At 38.7% G+C, this 17,636-nt stretch overlaps 2 protein-coding genes across 4 annotated transcripts; both read right to left on the bottom strand.

Annotated features, from left to right (window-relative positions):
* Positions 1 to 469: 469 nt before the first annotated feature.
* On the bottom strand, positions 470 to 8,883 carry pigr (polymeric immunoglobulin receptor). Of its 3 annotated transcripts, none has more exons than XM_020653429.3 (8): positions 8,735 to 8,883; positions 7,865 to 8,209; positions 7,677 to 7,758; positions 7,269 to 7,495; positions 4,221 to 4,305; positions 2,464 to 2,552; positions 2,244 to 2,293; positions 470 to 2,126 (listed from the first exon to the last, which is right to left on the bottom strand). In XM_020653429.3, exons 1-8 carry the CDS (start codon positions 8,781 to 8,783, stop codon positions 2,037 to 2,039), a joined length of 1,017 nt encoding a protein of 338 aa, XP_020509085.1. In that variant the 5' UTR covers positions 8,784 to 8,883; the 3' UTR covers positions 470 to 2,036. The 3 variants fall into 3 exon arrangements, 2 of the variants coding, with proteins under 2 accessions (XP_020509085.1, XP_020509084.1); XM_020653428.3 differs by having other exon boundaries at positions 2,244 to 2,314; XR_002278599.3 differs by having other exon boundaries at positions 1,976 to 2,126; positions 2,389 to 2,552.
* A 4,315-nt stretch (positions 8,884 to 13,198) lies between these two features.
* On the bottom strand, positions 13,199 to 17,159 carry dad1 (defender against cell death 1). Its single transcript, XM_020653427.3, has 3 exons — positions 16,839 to 17,159; positions 15,039 to 15,210; positions 13,199 to 13,446 (listed from the first exon to the last, which is right to left on the bottom strand). Exons 1-2 carry the CDS (start codon positions 17,047 to 17,049, stop codon positions 15,080 to 15,082), a joined length of 342 nt encoding a protein of 113 aa, XP_020509083.1. The 5' UTR covers positions 17,050 to 17,159; the 3' UTR covers positions 13,199 to 13,446; positions 15,039 to 15,079.
* Positions 17,160 to 17,636: the final 477 nt, after the last annotated feature.

Raw genomic sequence — 17,636 nt, forward strand, 5'->3', positions numbered from 1 at the left:
TTTTAGATCACAGTCATTCTGTGTCAATTTATGTTCAATTTGAAGCTACGTGCTAACTTAAGTGTGCTAACATTAGCGTGCTAACACAACAATGCAAGACACAGGCAGCAACTCGAGTAAAAGGACAAAATAGTCCATCAATCGCTCCTAATATCTCTTACTTATGGTGAGTTCCATTTCATCAATCAATCAATCTTTATTTGTAAAGCACCAATTCATAACAAGTGTTATCTGGAGACCCTTTACAAGCAGGTAAAAGACCTTACTCTTTGTTATTTAATATTACAAAAGAGCAGGTAAGTTGTTCGATGACTCCGTCATGTGAATGTGAGGGGAGGAGGAGTGGAGGTGTGACGCTGGAGGAGAGCGGAGGCTTCAATATGGCGGAGGTGACGCCAAACAGCAGTTTGTTTTGGTTTACTGAGTTCATCTGTCATTGTCCCCCAAACACTCACAAAGACAAAAGAAAGTCTATAAAATATTTTAATATTTTAAACATTGGACATCTTATTTATTGAATTAGCACATCTGGTTTAAATAGATCATCAGAAAAAAAAAAGGTTCTTGATGTCAAGTTTGAACTTTCCATCAGCTCCTCAGACCTGATTATTCTATCCAAAATGTCATGGATTTGGTTGAGTTGTACTTTGAAAATGTTGTTTCTGGCCACAGTTAGTACATGAGAAACAAAGACATATGCTAACCGCCCAGCATCAAACAGCACAAGGTCAGAGCAAGCAACTGTACGGCAGCCCTGAAGGTCAAAACACCGCAAAATGTTTTTGTTTTTTTAACAGATCACTACATTTTACAAATTCAACTTTGAAAAAAAACATTTCACAAAAACACACCTCAGCATTTCCCGATTATTATTTGTTTTCTTTCAGAGTAAAACTTTAAACTAAGTAGTGCACAGAGCGCAGTTTTTGGATGGATTACTGTCCGACTGCTTTTACTTTTGTGCACGTCCAGTCACTATGTGATGCGTTTGAAAAGCGAGGTCCTTTAAATGCAAACGTAATTGAAGCTTCCTCTACAACGGGAATCAAACCGCAAGAGTAATCCGATCTCTTCTGCTGTCTAAAATATCACACCTTTTTTGACCATTTTTCTCATTTAGTTCTCATTTGTGGAACGTTGTGTTTAGTGAAAATGTGTTTTCAAATATTACTTTAGGAGGGAAAAAAATCAATCAAATGTTGCTGGTTTGTTTTAAGTTTGTGTAAATGTTTATTTAGTAACATGTTGTTTTGTGACAAATGTTTTATTTCCCGACAGTGTTTTCTGTTAAGTATTTGTTTTTTGACCTGCTGGGCCACCGTACAACTATACAGTAGTCACATTGGAGCATTTAGAGGTTTAAGAGACAGAGAGTTTTCCTCAGGAGTTGGTGGATACCAAAACAGAGCTGAAAAAGTCTTTATTATTGAGACACTAATAAAGCTTCATGCTAATATAACTCTCTGAAGTGGGATGGATCAAAAACATGATAAGTCATGTGGGTTTGCTTTTTTCTGATGCCCTTAGTTGGTAAAAAAAAGTCTGTTTTTACTTCGTATCAACTTAAGGTTCACAATGTACAGTATATAATATATACAGTATATATATAGACCTGTAATTGAAGTGTTGCCATTTTTCTTTTCTTACATGAATAATATGTACAGCGAGATCATAATTGAAATCTGAATTTATTTTAAAACATAAACTTTGAATTAAACATTCCCCCTGTCGTGTAGCTATAAACCCCACCCGTTTACTCAAATCCCCAAATGCCTTCATCCAACAGTCTGTGGAGTTATTCACGGGGCTCATCCTTACAAATGAAAGACTACATGGTTTCAGTGTTGGCAATTAAAAGTAACAGCTCTCTGTTACGATCTGCAGCCTGTTTCAGTTGTGTAATGAAAGCAGAAAATAAACATTATAATTGTTTTCAATGTGTTGGTATACGATATAAAAGGCACTGGATATAGAGTCATGCATATATGGATTTATTGTCACTTGCAGAGTGTCATCAAACACTGCACTGACGGAGCTCAGTACAGAAAGGCGTCATCCCTCTTATCATCCCTGTTTAGGAAAACGACTGTGGTGTCCTGCTGGTCGCTTACATCCCATGGACATTTCTGTAGGAGAGACAAAAGAAAATAAAGCCTGATAAGCACAAAGTCACATCCTTGATTACAGTCTTATTTATAAAACGTTTAATGGAATACTGGAAGAAGGTTTTAATATGAACTTACATTTGACTTTGATTTGTTGTCCTTGCTTTGTGTGGGGGCAGATCCCTGCTCTATAAATTGATATTTAGGATCTGTAAGCCATAAATAATGACGCATATTTCTCACTCAAATATGTCAATGTGTGTACATGATATATTTCACAAACCTTTGAAGGAGGTCACTGATAACATTCTGTCGAGACTCAATATTTAAAATTGAAAGTGATGAGAGGTCTCCTTACTGTGCACTTTCCATAACTTCCTCCCAAATATGGCTACTCCGAGGAGGAGGACTATAGCAGAGCACATCAGCCAAGACTCCAAGTGGTGACTGTAACACAGTGACAAACGTGGTGTGAACAGAGAGCTCAGTCGCATACTGCAACTGCACTGACACACTGACATGAGAGCTGAGATGATGACAGGAAGACAGACAGTTGGATCATTATCTGTATTAGACTGATCTTCTCAGGGGACATTGTGACATTATTACATAAGGATAAACATGTAAAAGACTCTGGAAACATAGCTTGAGACAGTGAAAATGCATAAAGGATATCAAAGTTGAGACTATAATTAAGCATCCACAAAAATCTGGGGAATAAACACTCAGAATGGGTCTGAAAATCCATTTCTTAAATTTGGCTGATCCCTCTTGATTGGCATGTTTCTACTGGCACCCTAAACTCTATGTTTAGTGATCTGGTTGAGGTTCAGAGGAGGAAAAGAACCCCTTCAATCATTACAGTAACTTACTATGTGCTTTACTCCTAATACTCCTAAAGTTAGCAGTTAGCATAGACATGCTACGTAAGTTTAGATGCCCCTTTTTCTTCTCCTTGCTATGAATGCATGCATGCTGATGGCGATGGAGTGTTAATTTGTGCTATGTTGTTATCTTGGGCAAAAGTCAGACGTTAACATGCAGGAGGGATTACTCTTGACTCAAATTTAAATTCAATTTTACTTTACTGATGAGTGCACTATTGTATAGCAAACCTATACATAACTATATATATATATATGTAAGCACCTTTGCACTCTCAATTGCACTGTAAATATTTGCATCTTTAGGCTTTTACAAAGCAGATCTATGTTTCTATGCTTGTGTTCCCTTTGTCTATTCTTGACGCTCTTCATTGAGATTAAAACCAGAGTCTCCATTAAGCAGGTGCTGATTGTAAAATTGCAACATTGACATTGTAAGATAGTCAAATTTAGAGTAGACGTACTTTTGAAGTCTAAACCAGAGCTAGCAAGAGATCAAAACAAGAAAGACTGTACAACCAACTGGGACTAGAAACTCTGGCCACTCGCGCAGTTTTCAACAGCAAGGTAAAACAATAACGCTATAATTATTTAAACACGGCTGACATCCTGCAGAACATGGGGTTTATGAACAGTTATAGTAGCAGTAGATCATTTTTATTTTAGAGCTGATGTTCCTCCGCCACGGAAAAATGGATCAACAACAGTTGCACTAAACTCCCACAGCTGAAAAACAGATAGCAGAAGTTGAACCTAAACACCTGCAACAGTCAATAACGGCCTACAGGCTGTTAATACTGGAAGCAAACAGACACATAGACATAAGGCTTTTCCTATAAGGTCAACTGCTGAATTCATCATCATGGTAAATATCAGGCCAGCTATCCGGAAGATAAACATAAACTTAAATGGCAATTTTGGATAGAAAGTAGTATTTAACACTGAGTACTAACAGGATCCTTTCTTTTGTAGTTAGAAACATTAGTGGATTAGTGTTTCCAGACACTTTCAAGGCATCCCATCAAGCATGAAGGGTGTGTTACAGGACTGGTTCTGAGAACTCTTATGTGTACATTTAGTTACAAATATGGACTAAGGGCCTTAAGAGGAGTTTTTCCTTTAATTAAGGACTTACAATCATTATTCTTACCAAGCTTTAGAAGAGCCGATTAACATTGTATAACCAAAAAATGTGCTTTCCATATCTCCTGAGCAGCTGCTTCACTCTCACCTACGAGTGGACTCCTTGCTGATGGGTTTGGCAGGCACGTAGGCATTACACTTAGTTGGCGCAGGTGTGGATGTCACAGGCAGCGCTGCAGAAGAAAAAGACATTTAACATGCATCTGAAAAACGATGTTACAAGTACAAGCAAAGTAGTGTTTGCAGTAGCACCCGCAGAGTTCATAGCGTCAATAATCTTGATAAGTGCCTCGTAAATGATCAATACCTTGTACACTTTTGAGAGCTAAAAGAGCTCCTGCCATCTGTCACAAACACATATTGATCTCTAAGTCGCACTAGGCTACCTCTCAATACAGCTGAATGATGTGGGTAAAAGGGCAAAATGTGACCTCTTTTCACCTACAATGCCTGGATTAACTAGTTCTGCATAGCAGTCTGGAGCTTGAATTGGCATGTCAGGTCACCATCTAATCAAGTCTGCAAAGGCCTCCTTTTCACACTTGCCTGAAAATACTATTGAAAGATGTTTCCAAGAATAAAAATGCCACTGAACACTGAGTTTGAGATCGATGCAAGCTTTGCAAGGCTCATGGGTAAGGAAAATATTTTTTTTTTTTTTTTTTTTGAAGTTGCAGTGATCAGTGTTTTGAATGAACTATACAATGATACTGTAACATCAAAGGTTGTACCTGAAATCATTCAGTCATTTCAAACTCCGTATTCGCTATCTGGAAGGTTTTATCTAAGGACAATATTGACCATGTTCACACAGGGCAAGGTTTACTCCTTGCTTTGGCTGGGAGGCTAAAATGCTGCTATAATGTCATATTGCTGTATTCAAGACAGTAAGTTGCATAAATTCTGGGTATCTGAATAATCAATAACATTTAAACATTTGTCCTTTGATCATCTCTTCAAGGGAATTCTGGCCTCAATTCAAGGTCAAGAAATATATTTGATAGCATGTTAGCTTTGGTAGAAAAAAGCTATTCACCTTATACTTCTATGAACTATGAATTGGCTGAAAGCTAGTATTACTGTTGAGTAGTGTTACATGATGTAAATTAATTTCATGTCGCTTTATTTAAAGAATGAATATCCTTTGCATTATCATTATCACCATTATCATTATCCATATTCATTTGAAAGTCTGGAGAAATGACAACATTTGTCAGAGTCGTTCCATTGATATGATTGATACTAAGCAGTATGACAGCTATTGAGTTTCCCACCTTGACAGTAACGGCAACCTGTCAATAAACTAAATAAAGAGCTTATTGGAACTTAAAACAACAACATCGTGTAGCCACTCAAACCATCCAACTAACCAACCAACCAACCAACAGTATAAAGCAAAATGGCATATAAAGCTGGGTTTGACCTTTGTTGCACACTACTTTTCTTTTTCTCAATGAAAAGAAAATGTGGGAAAATTGGAATTCCTTTTATAGAGAATTTAAACTTTCCCTCTAAGCACTACCAAAAGATCAAACTCAATTTAAAAGGATATTGTAAATAGTAAGTAATTTCAGAGAAAATCCTAAATGTTTTGCGGTTACCTTCAACTCTATTGAGTATTTAGTGTCTTGGACTGTGGCGGCTGGTCAAAAGAGTGCGCTAGGGAGCTGCCCAACCACTCCCCACACGGAAAACGACAGATGTTCACTGAATATGATATTTTTGAAATTGTTTTAAATGTAGGCTATACATAAGTACAATTTTAAAGGGGCCAGGTAAATATTATGCAGTAATTGAGTAAAATGTACTATCTGCAATAAGAATGGCTTCCATTGACTCTCGTTAGAAGCTGCACATACTCATTGCTCCTCTTTAATATAAGAGATAGGATCTTTGATGGCTGCAGAAAAAAAGTTAGCAGGAGAGAGATACGACCCATGACTGGGGACATGAAGAGTGAGTCATGCAGTGTCATGTTATAAGAGCAAAGACTGTTTATTGAAATAGATCAGAGTAGCAGACCAGACTAGCATGAGTCAGCAGTTTTATAGATTTGTCGCCACAGAGTTTAGGGAATATATGACTGTAAGTAACAGTGCATATGGGGTTGTTTGTTAAGAATGTTAAGTAAAACAGGTAGTTTCCTCAGTAAAAATGTTAGCTATGCTAATTCTGTTAGCCAGAATTCTGTTCCAGAATGTGCAGGCAACAAGTTAAAGAACAGAGATATACATCCTGGTCTATCAGTGAAAATTGTGCCCACCCTGGAGAACAATGCACTGGCCTTTGAGCTATTTGTTTAAATTTTTTAAATCATAACTTGTTCCGCAGTCAAAGAAATGCTCGTTAGGTTAATTGGTGACTCTAAAATTGCCCGTAAGTGTGAATGTGAGTGTGGCTGGTTGTCTGTCTCTATATGTCAGCCCTGTGATTGACTGGTGAACAGTCCAGGGTGAAAAGGTAAAGACAATGGATGGATGGATGGATGGATGGATGGAACTTAACTGTTCAAGTTCTGATAAAAACTCTTTGCCAGAGCCACCAATAGACAAAGTTAGCTAATGATTGATCGCAGTACCAGTAGCTAATGATGTTGGTATTGTATCATGAAATGGTTGAGACCAAAACAAAGCTACAAGGTAAACAGACTTCTATTCACCATGTGTCCAGAGACTATCTAAATAAACTTTCAGTGAAACGAGTTAGATTTGATCGAAGCTGAGGTATCCAAGGATTTTTTCACACCTGTTTTTCGTATTCCCATTATTTTCACTTTTGTAATAAGTAAACTTAAGAGGGGCTGTAAGAGATGCTGTGTAATGACGGTAGAGTTGATACATTCAAAGGCAGCCTTACAGTCGCCTATGTGATACCTTTCTTAAATGAACACAAATAGTGCAACACTTCCTACAGTCATGGTTGGATTGAGGTTGGTTAATGTTCTTACGACAAACAAACCACACTAGAGTCTGAAAAAAAGCAGACAGAGACCCACAAAGTCAAGAAAAGAAAAAAACTTATGATAAAAAGGAACAGCTAATGCATAACTTTTTTTGATTACCATTCAGTGAAAGAAATTGATCAGAAAGGATAATGTGTTCATACTTCAATTTATAAGGGTTCTTTGTCAACCTACTATCTTTGGGTCGAGACGTCACCAGCACTTGCACGGAAATCTTGTGCTTTCCTGCAGAGCAAGTGTACCAGCCGGCATCTCTCAGCTGCAGCTTCTTTAGGGTTACAGAGTAAGTCCTAGTTCTGTCATCAATGATGGCCACTGAAGCATCTTCGTAGCTCGCTCCAGAATCTGTCAGCCGACAGGAGCTCCAGTCTCCACTCCGACACCACTTCTTTCTGCTTTCTCTGTTGGCAACCAATCACAGGGGAGTCAGAGGAGGCTGACTGTCCGTCAGAGTTTGGCTTGAATTGAAGATTTCACACAAAGAAGTATTTTTCACAGGTTCACTCATGCCTTATAAATGTTGGATTTTAGGGTAAATAAAACTGTTATGATTGATAGACTAAAAATGGGAAAATGCAGTACCTGTATCTCTCACTGTAGAGGCATTCAACTGTGACACTTCCCCCTTCTTCCCCAGTCACTTGGGTGTTCACCACAGACATACCTGCACGAAATGATTGGACCTGTTTTCAGAGTTTGCATATGAAATGTGTAGAGTTTGTTGGTTTCTTCATTGCGTCAATAAAGGTTTAAGAGTTCAAATCACTCACCATCAATGACCCTGATGTTTGAGAAAGTGACAACATCAGCACTCCATATACTGCCTATCTCCACACCACATATGTACCACCCAGTGTCCCCTGTCTTCACGTTTTTCATGGTCACAGTGAATACCAGTTGGTCCATGTCATCAGAAATGCTCGCTTTATCCTTGGCTGCATCAGATGCTTGGAGGTAATCTGTTCGGGCTAAGCTGGTGCAGAACTCCCTCGTCGTCCCCCGACACCAATATTTTACATAGTGTTCATACTGGGGCTCGTAGTGACACGGTATGACAACAGTTTGGCCCTCCAGGACTGAATACTGTCCCTCTGTGGTAACAGCGCACAGGATGGCTGAGGGAAAGTGAAGATGACTTCATGTTGAAAACAGTAATGGTTTCAGTTTCATTTCCTTACAAAACACTCTCCCTACTTCCCAGCCTGCACCCCTCATTCCAAAATTGGATTATCCCTCTATTAAACAGATTTGTGGTAGAAAAATGTAGCAGGCCTTTGGAGAACAGAAAAATAAACATCAAACCAACTCTTGCCAATGGGGCAAAGAGTACAGAGGCTTAAAAGATTATTTTTAACACAATAGCCCTCTGCGGCTCCCAGACAAAAGGGCGGCTTTTACAACCTTTCAAATCTGTCTGTTACAAATAATTAATACATAAAACATATCAATAAATTAATAATGAGAAGTGAAACGTAAGAAAAGTCTTACACTGTAGCATGACTGTTTGCCAAAAAGCACAACAATAAAGTGAGGGATGCAAAATACATATTAGTCATCTGAACAATCTGTTCTTTCATAAATAAAAGTCTTACTGAATAACTTTTGTAATCCTATGACCTCAGTATGTGCTCAGTTATTACCTGGGATGCATATTACCAGGCTCAGGGCACGAATGTAGAGCTTCGGCATGTTTCACCATCTGTTTGAGATATTCCAAGTGAATCCACTCCCTTCTGTTAATGGACTACAGTTTCCGCAATGAAAGTTTTTCTCTTGGTCATGTGACTATAAATTGGATTCAGATTTTTGAGATTTTAACCATGTAGGTGCTGGCTGGATTTTTGATTTAAATACAAATCTAACAAGTGGAAATCATTGTGGCATCCTTGTAAAATACTGAATCATGTTTTTTTGGTGACTTTAGATGACCCTTGTTTTTCTTAGGTTGAGAATTACATTTACTAAAAGCTAATGCAGGTTCATGAAAACTTTTATAAATCACAGATTGTTTTCTGTAAAGTTACCCATTTGCTAATGTCTGGTATAGTCTTTGAACTAAACTGAAGATTTATTCAAACATTCAGACACTGCTTTATATGGAAGTCCTAAGCCGACATGCATCAATACATTTTAATTTAATTTAAATTTTCCCTTGATAACAAATATATACCCTTTGTTTTCTCAAGATCTCGCTGTATTTATCGCGTTATCCAGAGATAGCGATACTTTTATAATAATTTCTCAATGCCCCGGGAAAATGGCTGAAATAAAGACCTTACCACTGCGTTGTTATTCCAAGATAACTAAATCGAGTTCTTGAGCAAACAAACTAAACTCACTCTTTGTCACAGTAGAACGAAGTTAGATCAAATGTATGGATGCGTCCGTGCCATTAGTGCTTTCATACATACAAAATACTCCTGACAATTTCCTTACATTTTTGGGGCTGAGCTGCATGTGTGAAAGCAAATTGACGATTTTTCAAGCCGACTTTACAATCTGGGTAATGTTTCACAGCTGTTTGGCTGTTTTCACATTGATATCACTCCAAAGATGTGATCAGAAAAAATATATAGGTCTATATTTAAACTGACCTGTCAGTGAGCACATTGGTGTCTTATCTTGAGGAGTACATTGAGTACAACACAACCCTGACCGGATATATACATTTTTGGTTGACAAGGATTATGCAAACACAAGGGAAATGAGCCGTTCACTTACTCATACCGACCACAAGTAGCATGCATATGTGAAAACTATGCTAACTGTGAAAGAACAGACATGCAGATAACCTCGTGGATTTCAGCTCCACCATATAGGCCGAATAGAATTTTATATTAAAAAAATTACCTTTGGATTTTGCGTTTTTACTTACTTTGTTCTGACCAAGTTCTCCAGCTGCAATTTAGCACAGTGGATAACTCCTGATATGTCACATGGGTTTGTTGCGCTCCTCCACCACCAGCCACTTAGCAATATGTTAGCATAAAGACAGCTCACTGCAAAGTAACCCAGCACTTATCATGTTCACGCAACTTCTTAAAATCACAACTCAGCCATTTTCACTTTAAGATTTTTATACAGATTTAACAAACAGAACAGGAAATATTGTGTCTATGCTAATTGTCTTCCAGCTTCACACATAAGAGGTTATCTTGTTTTCTCTTTACAAATAAACAAATATAACTTGAATTCAACCAAAGCTTAAACTATTATTTTATCAAAGGTTGTGGCCTCCCTATAGTTCAGAGTCATCTTTAGTCACATCTGCTGCTTTCTATTATGTAAGCCAAAGTGTTAGCAGTCTTTTTAATAACCTAATCTCCCAAGCAGCCAAATGCTAAGTGCCTCATTCCCTCCATGAATGCAGAAATGATTTGGCAGGCTGTAATAAAATGATTTGATTTGGGTGCCTGAAAACTTTGGATTCGGTCCAGTCTTCATTTGTTGGATTAAGCTTCTACACGCTGCCCCCACAGCCACCGAATGAACAAACAATTATTCCAAGCCTCTCAATTTGCTCTGTGAAGGCTGTCAGGGATGTCCCTAAAGCCGCTTGCTTTTTGCTCTGGCTTCAAAGCCTTTTATGGTCATCCATTTCCTGGAAACATGAATGCAGGACTCTGGCTTGAGACTATAACTGGTCAAGGTTTGGGAGAATCGAAACTTAACTTTCACAGCACTGATTATTTCCAGCTGGTTGTGCTCCATGACACTTAATCTAGTATCCTGGTTTTCCTTTCAGCTTTAGTTTTGAAACACTGTTTAATGTATCTTACTGCTCACACTTGTAAGGAGGTAGTCACAGCTCTGTCTCTCTAAATAAATAAAGATGGGGAAAAAAGTTGAATCCGTTTATCTGCCAATCGTCCCCACAGCTTTTAATATGTCTTCACATTTAAATGGTAGAAAAGTCTTGCATGTGTCACAGGAAGAATGGAGCAAAGATACCATTTTATTGATAGGGGTAACACATCCTGCTTAGTTGTTAAATGAAACAACAGCAGCCTTCTTTGTTCAATAGGCTACTGCTTTAAATAATCACTTCTTAGCGTTTTATTTCCCGCCAAGGAAGGAGCAGTTAATGGATAAGACAAGGAAAGTACATGTACATAACCCCTTCAATATTATCCTTTGCATGCCAAGTGTAGAAAGCAGCTGTTACAATATCTGCACTGACTTATTTGTACATCAGCATATTTTATTTTAAACTTCATTTAAGAGAAGGGATGCTTGTTTAACTCAACTATGTTATTGTGATTACATTTGCAGATTCTGTTTTTCTCTCAGTAAGTGATTCACTGTGAGAAGAGACCACAGTGACACTTTTTAGTAGAAAAAAAGTACAGAGCAAACTCAACAAAGAGATAAGATGCTCATTCTGCTGGGCTGCTTGTCACCAAAAAAACCGTATTTGTATTGCATTCAATGATAATAAAGTGTCTTATGTCTTGAAGTACTGTTTTGTCCACAGGAGGGCGCAAAAATCAACACAAACAGAAAGTGCTTCACAGGAGCTTTAACAGTTTTTAAAAGATGAGCATATGAAATTAAATACATTGTTATATTTAGTGGTGTTGTAATACTTGAGATCGGTCTTGGTCTCACTTTTTGATGGTCTCGGTCACATCCCGGGATCAAAGGTATTTTAGTTTGTCTTGTCTCGGTCTCCTACTGGGCGGACTCCGGAGTATACTATAACAAATAATTAGTTTGATTTTTTATCCCCAGCGGTTACGGCTGCAATCTTCCCGGTGTTACGGTCTAAATTAGTGACACGCCCCCTAAAGACAAGTTGATGATTTTTCAGTGATATTTATGGTCCTTGTCTTGTCTCAGTCTCGCCCTGCCTAGGTCTTGGTCTTGTCTTGGTCTCTGAGCACTCTGGTCTCGGGTATGTCTTGGTCTCAGTTACTGTGGCCTTGACTACAACACTAGTATTAAGAATCAAATCACCACATAGCATAAAAAAGTTAATTTACTTTGCCCAACAACGACACTGAGATGTCTTTAACATGTAAGGTCATAGTAATAATTACACTTTATATAAATGTAACAAGATCAAATGTTGAATATGAATACTCCTCTCAGTATAGTAGGAAGTAGCTTAAATTCCAATCAGGACTTGACACTCAGCTCCTCTCATATTGGTATCTTAGAGTCTTTATTTAAATGATCTTAGGTCAAATATCTAATCTGGTTCTTCAGGTCCCAGAATCCTCTCTTCTCTCTAAAGCCCTGGTGTTAACGTTAACCATTTAATATGTAGAGGTAGGTGGATGGACTACCTCTTTGTCTGCTATTAAATCAGCGTAGGAAGAGATTTATATCTGACCTTTACAGGCGAGACCTGGGGTGCCAACGTGATTTAGTCCACTTTCCATCTCGGTATGCAAAAAGGTTTCAGAACCTGTTCAAACTGGCCCCTCACATTCACACCCCTCGTCTCTGTGCAGTTTAAAGCGATCGAGCTGGACCGTGTTTAACTCCATCAGTTGTTCCAGAAACAAGTAATAGCAGAACAGCCTCTCATTGCTCTGGGGTGTAATGTTCTGTTCTCCATTTCTCCACTCTTTGCATGACGGGCAAGACGGCCTGCTGCTCAGATTGAACCCCACATCCTCATTCTTATTGGCTGAGGAATTGACTGTGGGCTAAGATCCGCTAACTTTTAAAAAAAATTATGCAATCTGTGGAGTTGAAAACCAATTTTTTTCATGGGATGGAGTTCTTTTCTGGCAATTTTTGCAGCACTAAATTATTTTCTCCTGTCAACTCATGGAAAGATTTTTCTTTTTTTGCTGTAAGAGACTCGAGAGAGATCATTCAGCTGCCACAGACTATGATGTAAAAAGCCCCATGTTTGAAGCTGTCATTTCAATATGGATATACAGTATGCCAACCTAATATAATTAGATTTAATTATATTTCAGATAGTAAAAATAAACGTCAGTAAGGCCTCATCCGTTAGCTCATTAAATCACGCAATCACACCTATACATTCTCTCATGTGAATATAATGTGTTCAACACTTAGCTACATCCTTCAGCTATCTTTAGACACAGTCTATCACTGTTGAAAACAAAAGTCTTTCACTCAGGGAACACATTTTTTTTTTTTTTTTATTCTTCTCGGTGCAAAAGGGAATGCTTTACAAATTTCCACAATTAAAAAAAAAAAAAAGAACAAACAAAATCAACCGTTCTCAGTAAGAGAAGTGTACTGCATCATATTTGTCACAATGCATTGAATTCTGCATTTTTAGGTGGGATGGGAATCCGAATCAGTGGCACAACAGCAGATGTAGCGTCATGTGTTGGAGGGAGATTTTAGTAACGTCTCTTGTTGTTATCTGGAAGTAAAAAAAAAAAAGGAGAGGTGTGTGGGTTATTGACATCGAAGAAATTAGAGTTGTTGTTCAGAGGCAAAACATAAACAAGAGGATGCGGTATGTTCTTCTGACCCGCCTACAAGTCTGAAATTCAATAACACTGTTCTCCTGCAAAGCAAAAGCAATATTGGGTCTGATGTGGATCTCCCATGAGAAGCAGGAAGGAAGTCTGTCTTATCACATTATCTATCTGAAGCTTTTCCACTGAGAACGAAGAGATGAACCGGCAAGAACGGTTAATGTGACTGAGTGCACCCAAAGGACACGGGTATGTTTTCTTGTTTCATAAGCACAAACATAACAGCGCTGCCTTTCTCTGTATAAAGAGCCACTTACCACATCCCACGAGTCCCCATGTGTTGTCCATTAAGACACTAAACCATAAACACTTATGTTTGAACGAGATTTTCTTATTTTCTAATGTACTAATAGCAAGAAAGCATTCTTTAAACGATTCATCCTTGAAAAGCAGGGATGCAACGATTATGAATTTAGACATCCAGATTACAGTCAGAGGAATAATCCTGGTTTCACAATTATCACAGTATTAGCTAGTAATGTGTAAAATAACATTAACAGTCTTTAGAACATTACATGTGTTATATTTAGTATTCAATATGAGCTACTTCTTAGCTTTTTGTTTCCCTTTTAAGCTGAAAGATGCAGCCAAAAGCTCAATCATTTGTTTTTCCTCCTGGTACATCCGCCTGCAGTGCTGAGCGTTTACTGCACACAGAGCGGAGGAAGAAACGTTGGACAGTCCCTGATAGACGACATGCAGCATCACTGCCGTTTGTTTACACCACATTTATATTTAATGACGACCATCTCCATGTTTCATTGAGTCATTTGTCACAAATGTTACGTCACTCAGTTATTAGACAGGATGCTGGGTGGTGATCAAGTTTAAAATCAAACTTTTTTCCGGCATGTTTTACAGACGGCGGCTCAGTCGTCCTGAATGACTCCCTGGTCATTCTTGGTGTATCCAAAATGCTCCCACGCTGCCGACCTCACTCATTTATTCAAACCTCCGCTGCATCTTCCCTCTGCTGCATGAATGCTAACATTAATGCTAATGTAGCGTAGCTTTATAAAGGACAGCACTGGTGCACAACAGTTGGTGTCACTCCGTTTTTGCTCAGTGGAGGTTTAACAGAAACTAACGTCCCGGCCCCCTTTTGGCGAGCGAGAACAGAAACACGGCGTGTAGCGGAGCCTTTAGGATTAATGAACCTTCATGTTTTAAAACGATGTTAACCGCTCCTTCATCTCTATTGACAAGTCTGGTATTAAACTATTTGAAAACACAGAATGCCTCCTTTATGTCAGTACCGGGGAATGTTTGAGCCTAATTGGTCAGGGAACTCAAGTCAGGGTTGTCTGCAAAGTGCTACAGCTGCAGCTTCATATTGGAGAATGCACTCAAATGAGGAGGCCCCCGAATGCCACACTCTTAAGTGGTACACAGCTGAAAGGACAACTGAGTAAACATGCATAGAAATGTGATGAAAGGATGTTTGGGGTGTAAAAAGCATGTATGACAAACAAACCTTCTGAGAGGGGAATGCCGTGCGTCAGATGCACGCCCGCTTCAACCGATGAAGTTCATCACGACCAGATGGAGGACAGTGTGAGCGAATAGAAAGTCAGCGAAGGCTCTCTCTGGGGAGATAGAGAGGAACTCTCCTTTGTTCTGTGGGTTGATCTGGATCCGAAGACACACTAAGAGAAAGAAAAAAAAAAAAGACATGAATTTGACTTTCTTTTAAACCCTTTCAGCCATGAATAACAGAGGATTATAGCCGTTACCAACCTATACTTGTGTTAACAGTTTTTTATAATCCTGATGTGAGTTTAATCCAAACAACATCACAAATAGATGACTTATAAATACAACTACACTAAAGCTCTGCTGTTGTTCCTGTGGCTCCTTTTATTTTGACAGTTATGAATCTAGACCGGTAGACCCTCTAAAAGAACAAAAACCCATGAAACAAGAGAAAGAAGACCTGAGGTGTTGCCTACAATGTGTCTGAGTTGGTCTCCCTAAAGCCATGATAACAAATCCAACATTAAAACTTTTCCCTGAGAAGAGTCACGGATGGATTGTAATCATGTTTAAAGGGATACTTCACCCATTTGCATTAAGCTTTGTATCATTAGAAACCTGGTAGTATTTTTGAATAGTCGTGCATCCCGCCCTCATTTTCCCCTGAGATGGGAAATCTTTGTATTTCTAAGTCTGAAAAGGAGCTTCCAATGACGCAAAAAAATCGTCATTTTGCGTCATTGCCACCGGCTATATTTCTACTGCTCTATCTTATATTTTGGAGAAACTGTAACGATCGAATTTCCCTCTGGGATTAATAAAGTATTTCTGATTCTGAAATAGAGGGCCGTAGTGGGAGTGGCCTGCGGTGCTGTGCATTCTGGGATTTGGTGTCTTTCATCAACATGAGCCAAAAAGACACTTTCTGCCTTTTCTCGGCCAAGAAGGCACCAACTTCAAAATGTATTTCACATTTCTACAACATATATGACCCAATGTCAATAAAGATTCATGTTTCAACGGGTGAAGTATCCCTTTAAGTTTACATTAGACTGAACTCGACCGTACCTTGCAGTGGTGCAAAAACAACTGGTGGATAAATGATCAGGCAACAGACAGAAAAACTAATTACCAACTATTTTTGATTAATTGGTTATTAGATGAAACATAAATTGTTTAAGTCTATCAAAGACAAGCCAGGCTTCTGTGGTGCCAGGTTCTCTCATGAGATCAGAGGCTGTAACTCTTTATTTCCATCAATACAAAGAACAACGTGTGTGAGGATTTTGTCATTTTACAGGCCAGCTACTCATCATGCAGTCAAATGCAATAAAATCCATTTTCATCACATCAACACAATTACTAAATCTCACCTGCTAAAAGAAAAAGCTCAAAAATAAAAGTTATGTTGTTGTGAGGGTCTTCACTTTCCTCCCCTATAGGGACCACATTAATGTAGACTCCTGTTCAGCTGCACAGTTTCATGAAGTGCATCCACATAACACAGATGTGCTCAAATCCCATTGGTTACTGTCGTCCTTTACTCCGGAACTAAACACCTGCTGACCTGAGGTACAGCAAAACTGTCTCTGCTCATGTAAAAGCACACTGGGCCTTCCTGTAATTAAATGTTAAATGTCAGATAAATAATTAACTACATCTGAAGCTGTGAGGGTCTTAGCATCGTTAGCTCACGTTAGCTTGTGCCTGCACACGTTTTGCCGATGGGCCACAAGTCCAGTGAGTGAAACCCTCCGACCCGCACATTGTTTAAACATTAAACTGGATTAATAAATCTTACCTGCGAGGATGAAAGCGCCCACACATGAGATGAAGCCCGACAGAAAGCTGTTGAATGGGAAAGTGCCGACGAGCAGACAGTAGAGGAACTGCAGCGCTCCTGTCAACAGGATGTACAGCAGGTATGAATCCACCACCTTCAGCTTGTTCGGCGTGGTGGTGCTGTACTCCTCCAGGAACCGAGAGACAACAGATACGACTGAATTAGACATGATTCTGTCGTTTAATTTGGACAGAAATTGGTGAACGGAGTTGTGCACAGGGTCCTCTTCCTCAGTCAAATGAGTGACGTGTCCCCATTAACCGGAAGCGGACAAGGCGTTACAAAGAATATATTCCGACTCGGACGGAACGGAAATCAGAGGAAAGAGCCCCTTCGTTGTTAAAAAGGATCTATTGCCCCGCCCCCCTGTTCAACAAAGATGTGTGAAAAAAAAGAAGATGGCTATCTCTGTATGTTTTTTTTCAGATTATGTTGCTTTCGACTGCTATTTTGATTCTGTAAATGTTACACTACTGTATTTGAGCTGGACTGTTTGTGGTTGACAGAATATCCGAGGAGATTTTTTTTTCGTTGTTTTATTTTACTTTTATTTTACTAATAAAAACTCCAACACTGAAATATGAATGTCCATTCGGCTGTTTGTGGTTTTTTTTGACAAATGTAAGTAAGTTGTCATAATTCGAGTTATAATTCATTAGAGTTGAATAATTGCTTTTACTTACAGAGTTGAGTTGAATTGTTGAGAATAAAGTCAATATTTTGATAATTATGAACAAATATATCTGAAAGTGTGTT

Source organism: Labrus bergylta, chromosome 4 (genome assembly GCF_963930695.1).
Source record: "Labrus bergylta chromosome 4, fLabBer1.1, whole genome shotgun sequence".
NCBI lineage: Eukaryota > Metazoa > Chordata > Actinopteri > Labriformes > Labridae > Labrus > Labrus bergylta.

What these genes read in the sequence shown, in the direction of transcription:
- pigr (XM_020653428.3), bottom strand. Translation starts at nt 8,783, where the DNA reads ATGCCGAAGCTCTACATTCGTGCCCTGAGCCTGGTAATATGCATCCCA. An exon ending in GACGTCTCGACCCAAAGATA is followed by an intron (nt 4,306 to 7,268) that starts GTAGGTTGACAA and finishes TTTCTTCTGCAG; the next exon opens with CGCTGCCTGTGACATCCACA. An exon ending in AGCAAGGAGTCCACTCGTAG is followed by an intron (nt 2,553 to 4,220) that starts GTGAGAGTGAAG and finishes ACTGTGTTACAG; the next exon opens with TCACCACTTGGAGTCTTGGC.
- dad1 (XM_020653427.3), bottom strand. Translation starts at nt 17,049, where the DNA reads ATGTCTAATTCAGTCGTATCTGTTGTCTCTCGGTTCCTGGAGGAGTAC. An exon ending in GGGCGCTTTCATCCTCGCAG is followed by an intron (nt 15,211 to 16,838) that starts GTAAGATTTATT and finishes TCTTTCTCTTAG; the next exon opens with TGTGTCTTCGGATCCAGATC.